The sequence below is a fragment of the Euprymna scolopes genome, chromosome 32 (assembly GCF_053919585.1).
Source record: "Euprymna scolopes isolate OS-2025 chromosome 32, ASM5391958v1, whole genome shotgun sequence".
Classification (NCBI taxonomy): domain Eukaryota; kingdom Metazoa; phylum Mollusca; class Cephalopoda; order Sepiida; family Sepiolidae; genus Euprymna; species Euprymna scolopes.
This window is the reverse complement of record NC_136513.1, coordinates 77301794-77310892: the sequence shown is the minus strand read 5'-3', so window position 1 is coordinate 77310892 and position 9099 is coordinate 77301794. Positions and strand designations below refer to the sequence as shown.

The 9099-nt window shown below is 32.7% G+C and overlaps 1 protein-coding gene across 1 annotated transcript in view; it reads right to left on the bottom strand.

Annotated features, from left to right (window-relative positions):
• The window catches only part of LOC145256447 (plastin-1-like), a 158745-nt gene extending 154999 nt beyond the window's left edge, over nt 1–3746 (bottom strand). Inside the window, exon 1 of the mRNA XM_080115375.1 lies at nt 3577–3746. Within this exon, the coding sequence (XP_079971501.1) occupies nt 3577–3663 (87 nt within the window). The 5' untranslated portion in view covers nt 3664–3746. The remainder of the gene's footprint in view (nt 1–3576) is intronic.
• Between the last annotated feature and the right edge of the window lie 5353 nt (nt 3747–9099).

Sequence of the window (9099 nt, the reverse complement as noted above, 5' to 3'; positions counted from 1 at the left end):
TTGTTTTTTTGTTTTGTTTCTTTGTTTAAATATATTTAATAATCAATTTATTAAAATGTTTGTTTGAAATCAGTTTATATTTTATAAAATGTATAATTTAAATCTCCATTCCTCCTCACCCAACTAAGGGTAAAGCCAGGAAGACACACCTACGATATTTTGACAGCAGGAAACAATTTTTTTTTATGGAAATTTATGATTCATTCATCATTATCCTCCAGCAGTCACACTGACAGCTTATTGTTCCTGTTTTTTTGTTTTGCATAGAAGTCACAGTATTCTACCCGGCGTTGTCGGGGAGTTGTTTTACACTTTTGCAATCTTGAATACTAATTAGCCGGTAAAAATGAAATATCTTTTTTTTTTTTTTGCACCTGACACAAGCACATTTCGATCACATGATAGGTACAGTCTCTGTATATATTTTTTTATTTATTATTTATTTGTATTTTTTTTCCAGCGGATTATTATCGAATGGACACTACTCTACCAGATAGATAGATATATATATATATAAGTCTAAAATCAATATTTAAATATTTGTAGGAGGTTTCTAATGCAACGTTAAATCGATCACCGATTTTAGAATCGACGTTTTTAGGCAAAATTTCGCGAATTTAGCCTTTTTAGTAGTTTAGCATTTTTAAAAAAATAATTTTAAAAATCGAAATTTAAAAAAAAAATGGCTAAACTTTTTATAAAAAAGACTAAATTCGTAAAATTTAGCAAAAAACGTCGAGTGGTTCTAAAATCGGTGATCGATTTACTAGAGCGTAAGATTATAAATTGAGCACCCCAACAAATATTTAAATATTGACTGAAAAAAAAAAAAAAAAAAAAAAAACAATTGATAATTTAGCAGACTAGAGTGTCCATTCGATAATAATTCATCGAGAAAAAAAAAAAAAGACGAAAATAAAAAAGAGGAAGGGGGGCGGGGTACCGCTTTCATACGCCGAAATTTTCATTTACTGAATGACATTTAGCCAACTTATTTTCTTTGCTTAGATTAATAATCGATGGATATTCAAAAGGCTTCAGCCCCGAAAATGTCAGGAAATTTACGATTTAAAACCGTAGAAAAAAAGTCAATAGGCAGAGGATTATAAATATATGAAGGGTTAGTTTTTATTTTCGCATTTTTTTTTCAATTTTTTCAGTGAATTATTATATATATATATATATATATATATATATATATATATATATATATATATATATATGAGTCAATATTTGTAGCGGGTACTCAGTTTCTAATACAACGTTCTTATAAATCGATCGATCACATTTAGAACTTCTCGACGTTTTTTTAAAGCCAAATTTTGCGAATTTAGCCCTTTTAAAGTAGTTTAGACTCTTGAATTTAGCTTTTTAAAATATCCCCCTCCCCAAATGCTAAACTAATAATAGAAGCGGGAGGGGAGTCCCTCCAGGTTCGCCGAAATATTAAATTTGGATTAATATATACAGCTGTCGACTATCAACGCGATGGTTATAGGTTCAATCCCTGACTGGTGCTAGTCTAGCCGCACTGATGAGTTGTGATACAACGAAACAGTACTGTATGTGGATGACTAATATATACATATATATATAGTATAACCCCGGAATACGGTGGCCCTAGGATACGGTTTTTCAGTTACGATGGGGAATACGATGTTTCCGGCCTCTTGTTACGGTATGTACCCCGCTTTACGCCTACGGTGTTATTTATGTTATTTGATATGTGTATGTATTACTAATTTTTAATGCTGTATTCCGGAGTTCTACACACACAAGAAAAAAAAAAATTCTAATTGTAAAATGTTTCTGATACTGACTGGAGATTCTCCATCCAATTATTGAAATCTTCCGGATTAGAAAAAAAAAATTTTTTTTAAATCGCGGTTCTTATATTTTAAACCGATTTTGCTAAATTAAACTTTAGGTTAAAGTTTAATTTTTTTTTTTTTTTTTTTAATTAACAAAAAACAATTCAGTTCGAATTTAGCAAAGGCACCAAAATAGCAAAAAATAACAATTAAAAAAGCAGGAGTGATCGGGCGAAGGAGTAATTTTATAAAATCACTCCAATTTCCAACTGTCGGGCGGATATTCCTTTACCTAAAAAGCAAACATTATTACAAAGACAAAATATACAAACCCTAAGTCTGAGTAGAAATAGTACCAGTTTAGCTTCTCTCTCCTAAAGTACGTAAGAAATAAAGCGAGTTTAGGAGATGGGAGTAATTCCACAAAAATATATCTGATCGGAGTGAGGTCATAATTTTATATAAGTTTATTATAACGATATTATCAGTTTATATTAGAAAATATGGCTTTAAAAAAAGATTGAACGAGAAAAAAAAAAATCATTGTTTTCGTCGATTTAAAGAGATCTTGGTTTTGCTATAATTGTCCAATTTAGAGAATGATTAGGATCATCAAAATTATATTTTTTCGCGGTGAAAGTGGGGTCGTGGGGGGGGGGGTATTTTGTTAGCCCGTCATTGTAAAAAGGCAAAGGATTGTAGCCGGTGTAATTAAAATCACCAGTTTCTACGCAAAAAGTAATGGAGGCTTTAAAGTCAGTGATTTTATTGGTGCTTCTACAGAATTTGAACGAAATTAGATGCTTATGCACTTCTGCTACCGCGCTATTTTTACATAGTTTTTTTTTTTTCAAGTTAAATTCAAGCTTCGTGATTTTTTTTTTTTTTTTTTTTTTTTTGTAAACACAATATTAAACTCTAAAAAGATCCCACGTTTTTTAGGTTTAGTTTTCGCAAAAGTCGCTTTCGACACTTTGGTCCGGTTCAAATTCTGTAGAAGTGCCTATTTATTGACAGTATAATAGCAAAATATGAAAATTTTATGTAATCGCAGCGTTTTAATATATCACATTTTAAAGTTTACAAAATAAAAAAAAAAGAATCAAAAGGGACGGCCTCTATTCCGAAAAAGCCGGCAACGCACACACAAATAAAACATAAATAACATTGACAAGATATCAATATTTGTTTTCCTAGATCATCTTTAATTCATATTAAGAGATCAAGTAGTTTAATACAAGAATTATAGTGGTTTTCTTTAAATAACATACGTGTTCTTTAATAAACTAGAAAATAACTGTGTTTAGAAATAAGACACATAACATAATAGGTAAGTTGACACGAAAATAAATTACAAATAACAAAAAGGTGTGCAAAGAAAAGGCCTGGTTACAATCTTTCATGTACAGACACGAAATAGCTTTTAAACACTCACACACATATGTGTGTATAATATATATATATATATATATATATATATATATATATATATATATATATATTAGTTATAAATACAATTTGCTACGAAGTCATAATTGTGTTAGCCAAGACAAAACACACACGCACTTTTGTCCGTCGAAAAAAAAAAAAAAAATCTCGTTCGTCCCCTTTTATTTATTAATTTTTTTAGGCTAAAAATAAAACGATCCGGGGTCTCAGGAAGGAAAAAAAAAAAAAAACAAGAAAGAAAAATAAAGCTAGTTTACGAAGTAGATATAAATGACTATCTTATATATGAAGGGTGTATATATATTTATCTACTTACGGTTTGAAATGCTTCGTATACTTCGTCGGTTTGATCTGGGGTAAGTGTAGCCGATCGCCGGCTAGCCTGATCCACTGCGTCCGCCATATTCGCCTGAACAACTAGGACTGGTGCGCGCGTTGCGTCACGCGCTTTTTCAGGCTTCCTTTTTGATTTGACGCCGATTTAGGAAGTCATTACCGTATAAGGAAAAAGGGGCGGAACCTGTGGTGGCCCATATATGGAAGTTAATACTACTACTACGTGTACAACTCGTTCATTCATTTGCTCGTTGCTTCCTTCTTTCATTTCACTGCTTTCTGTCTGTTATTTTATTTATTTATTTTTTTTTTTTTTGCCGGTTTCGGAATTTTTGGACACGAGGAGTGATAATTTGGATTATTTAGATAATTCAAACTATTGTTCGCATCTTCGTTGTAATATTCACAGACAGCGTTTCCGCCGATCTAACTTCCGATCGATGGAGGTTGTATCGGGCAAAACCTTATGAGAATAGAATAGCAGACCAGATAATTTAAATCACGCTTTTCTTTTTTTTTCTTTTTTTTTTCTTTAACTTATAAGGAATTGAAACTCAGAGGATTTCAGTACTTATAAAGTCAGTTCCGAGAAATGATCAAAGCAGCTTACTATTTTTTTAAGAAAGCTTGTTCGACTTACAATTTTTTTTTTCCTCTCTCTTTTACAGGTTAAATTTATTTTTAAAAGGAATCGCCACTTATCATGGCCCATAGGCCACTCGAGGATAAGCGTTGAAGAGTGTACAGTGGCCAAAAGACAATATCATAGTAATCATTAGAAGTGTAAATTTGGTAAAATTGGATTACTTAAAAGGAACGGCTCATCAAGAACTTGTTTACATTGGACTCGAAGACGGCCATATTGTAGTCAGCTGGAAAGCAGATAAACGGAAGAGAGTTCCCAGATATGTGCAGTTCTTAGAAAGAAGCATGTTCGGGGAATCTACGTTTAGGTTTAGGCACAGATAAAGAGTGAGGGAAATTATTGATAGTGTTTACAGGCAAACGAGTATTTCTCGTGAATATTTGGAGAGGAGGAACCATAGATTGGAGCTCAGACGAGCACTTGCCATGAAAATAACAATAAAATAGAGACAAGCTCGCAATGTCTCTTCTATGAGATATAGGTTGCAGGGAAGAGAAAAGGGGTTCCCCCACTAGGTAACGGAGCCCATTCTGAACTCTTTCAAGGCAGGATAAGTCTTCCTAGCAGCTTCTGCTCAGATGTGACAGCAATACTTCACCCTTGGTCGTACCTGGCTCTTATATGAGTAGAGAATTGCATTAGCAGGTAGATATCTACCGGATTGATAGAAGGATCCCATCATTTTTCCAGCGACCTTGATGTACGTATTCCATTTTAGATCAAGAGTAAAGGTCAAGCTCAGAAGCTTGTCAGAACATTGAGCCTCCCCAAGACAATAGCCATTCATTTCAATTGATGTCAGATGGGGATCAGAACGTTGATGATGTAAAGATAGAAGCTTGGTTTTAGACGAATTGAAAGTAACCAACCACTTTTTCCCCATTGTACCACATGCTCAAGATCAGAGGAGAGAGAATCAGAGAGAACTTGGTCATTTACGCCCTTTGATGTGCTGCCATAGATGGTAGTATCGTCAGCAGAAATGTCTATGAATGATCTAAGAATGTGATTTGGAAGATCATTAATATAGATCAGGAAGTGCCATACCCTATCGAAGGCCTTTGATATGTCAAGAGCAATTGTCCAAGAAAAGAGGTCTCTCGAGAGAGTTTCGTTAATCCTATGAAATGTAGATCTAGCAGAACAGAAACCATATTGCATGTCACTAAGAAGGTTATTTTTGCTAAGGTGGTTGACTACTTCTCTATTTAACACAGATTCAAGTAACTTACTCATGACGCACAGGAGACTTATTGGTCTGTACTGAGAGGGAGATGATTTTTAAATACTGGGCATACTGATGAGATTTTCCGGGGTGATGGGAAGCAATTCTCCTTAAGATAATGCTTGAACAGCTTTGTAAGTATGGGAGCGAGTTCTGGTTGAAGCTTTTTGAGCACCATAATAGAAATGCCATCATCAGTTGCTTTTCTGGAATCAAGGTTTTTGATTAGCTTGGCAACATCACACACAGATATTTGTATGTTGCATAGCGTGTTTTCTGATACAGAAATAAATATGGGGGGTTGGCGGCCTTGATCACAGAATGGAATTAGCTGCAAAGTTCTTGGCAAAGAGTTTGGTTTTGTCTGATGCTGACGAGATTATCTCACGTCCATTGATGATAGTTGGGATAGAGCACACGCTTCTGCTCAGGATCCTCTTTACTATTTGCCAAAACTGGTAGGAACCAAATCACTGCTTAGTCACTTTAGACTTGACGGACTGAACATACAACTCTCTTGTGTTCAGCATTATTCTTTTACAATGGTTGCTGGCAGTCCTGAAAGCGGTTTTAGCCTCAGTACATCTGTTATGTTGGAAGCAATGGAAAAAGTGATTTCTGTGCGCAATGGCAGCAGCACATTCCGGAGAGAACCATGGCTGGCTGTTAGGTGTTGTTAGGTCTGGTACTATAGAGGATATTTTTAACCTAGTCCTTCGTATGTTTAGTGTCGTCTGTCTTTTAACTTTTTTTGCAGCTTTCAAATCATAAACTGTTTCAGCTATTTCTGGGACTGATTGTGTGAGTACCGAAATCCTCTGAATACCCATTCATGACACATAGAGTTGTTGTTGTTGTTGTTGTTGTTGTTGTTGTTGTTTTATTAGTTAAAAAAAATTCTACAATTAACTGAAATGATAACAATTCCAAAATGGTTGCTAGATTAAATTTTACAGACTTTCTTTAGAATGATTCGATTTGATTTTATTTAACCAAAATAAACCTAGCTAATAATATATATATATATATATATATATATATATATATATATATATATATATATATATTAGTCCTTGCATGAAAGAGCAGGACACAAAATGTTTTAAATAATAATAATAGAATAACAATAACAAAGACTTTCGCTGGCGAGGACTACTATTGACCGTAGCCAGTTATACAGTCCTTTTGAAATTTTCATCTCTATTTTTCTCGTTATGTACTGAATATTTGTTAATGAAACCTGTATGAAATATGTTCCTTATTAAATTTTAAAGATTTTCTATTCTGAAAGAGAGTTTAAAAAAATTTAATCAAAAATAATATTTTGAAGTTTGTGTTTAAAAAAATTCAGATTATTTCATTATTCAGACCTGTATTACGAAGAGGGGGTTGCAAAAAATGAGTTGTGGTGTGAGGAGAAATGCAAACTGAAACAGAGAGAATATTCACACCTGTAATAATAAAAAAAAGGGGGTTGCAAAAATGAGTTGTGGTGTGAGGAGAAATACAAACGGAAACAGGGAGAATATTCAGCCCTGTAATAATACAAAGAGGGGGTTGCAAAAATGAGTTGTGTGAGGAGAAATACAAACTGAAATAGAGAGAAGGAGAGTTTTGAAATATAATCTTAAAAAGATAAGATACAAGTTAGAAAAGCATTTCATCCAAGGCATGAAAATTGTTAAACAAAATGTTTTTTACTATAGGCTTTAAAAATAAAGGTACAAGATACAATTTGAAATTTATTCATCTTCAAAGTGCACTTTTATAAATTTTACAAAGTAAGGTATAAAAATTTAATTTAAATTGAATAAAAAAATTACCTTTGATTTATTTTATGTAATGTACATTTTGTTGCAATTTAAAAACGTTATCTTTCATTTAGCAATTAATGATGTAGATATAAAATTTTCAATGATTTTTTTTAAAGTGCAACAGATTGTACATTACATAAAATAAATCCAAGGTAATTGTTTTGTTTTTTCTGAATATTTTTTCTATAAATGTGAATTTACTTGCACATTTTTTTATTTTTAAAAAGAATCTATAAGGAAAAAAAAAAACTTACAAGTAATTCTCAACATGGCTTTTATTTTTTTTATTACTAGCATTTCAGCCCGGCGTTTCCCTGGTGTTTGGGCATACATGTTGAGCAAAAAAGAAAAGCAGTCAATTTTTTTAACTTTGACCCCTATTATGACCCCTTAACATTTATTGTTTTAAGCTCAAATCAAGTTAATAAGTTAGATCCATGTCCGAGGAATCTATATCTAAAATTTCAATTGTTTATACCCAAAATTGACGGAGGAGTTTGGTAGAGTTCTCAAAGGTCAAATCGTTTAACTTTGACCCCTTAACAGCCGAATTTCTGTCCGAAAACCGATCACAAAGATTTTCCCAAATATCAGTACCCTGTATATCAAATTTCGAGTCTGTAGACTGAAAATTGACAAAGTTATTGCGTAGGGAAATGTACACAGACACACAGACACACAAACACACACACACACACAGACAGACAGACAGACAGACAGACAGATACGTTCACTTTTATAGATATATAAATAAACTAGACTACCCGTGACCCGTTGGGTCAGTATGTTATATTAGCTATGGAATTCTTGTATGAGCGTGACACTTGTGGCGTAAAGAAAATAGGTTTTTTTTTTGACATAACAGAAACATTTCTATGAAAATATATTAAAATGAAAAATCACAGACGGATCACTCAAACATGAAAAAAAAAAACCTCCCTATTCGTGTAAAGTTACCTATTTTTCCGAATAATCGCTCAAAAATCGAAAATTAAACATGATTTTCCTATGAATCGAACACCGACGAAAGTCATTTAGCAGCAAAAACGCACATGATCCTACCGATGAGAAATATAAGAATGAAAAACCCATATTGGAATCCTTCAACCAAGTTATAGAAACTTAAAATCTAAAAATAAAATAATTAATGAAACCTGAAGCAAAAAGTAAAACCTAAATATAAAAAATAAAATAAAACTAATATTGAAACAGATTAGTAAATGTGTCAACAAATTCACCGTTCTCACACAACTATTTTGTGTCTAGAAATGTAAACAAAAAATAAAAAAGAAGGAAGGAAGGAAAAGGGACAGCTAGAGAGTAGTAGTAGTAGTGGTAGTAGTAGTAGTAGCAGTCTTGGCTTTACTACAATTGTTCTTATGTTTGTCAACGGCTTAAAGTGTTTAGTTATAAGAAAATAGCGACAGTATAGTTGTAATAAAGAACAGTTGCAAAACACCCCCACTCTTTCCATGTTAAATAATAATTTCGAAATAATAACGTTAATATTTCAGTGTGCAGATCAAAATCTGCAAAAGAAGCGATTTGTGTTTATTTGTTTACATTGTTATGGGTTAATGGGTATGCGCGCATGCGCAATCGGTTGTTGTAAACCGGAAAGTGGGTTACATCACTCGTTACAAGGTCATTTGAGTTTTATAATTATATAGATTAAAATAACCGATTTGAAACCATAAACAGACAGTCATATTTTCTTTTTAATTTTTGGAGAGGAAATGGTTTCAATGACTTTTAACTGATAAAGAGCGACAATAAGGGGGAATAATTCGTTTCTTATATTAATGTTTGCAATGATGA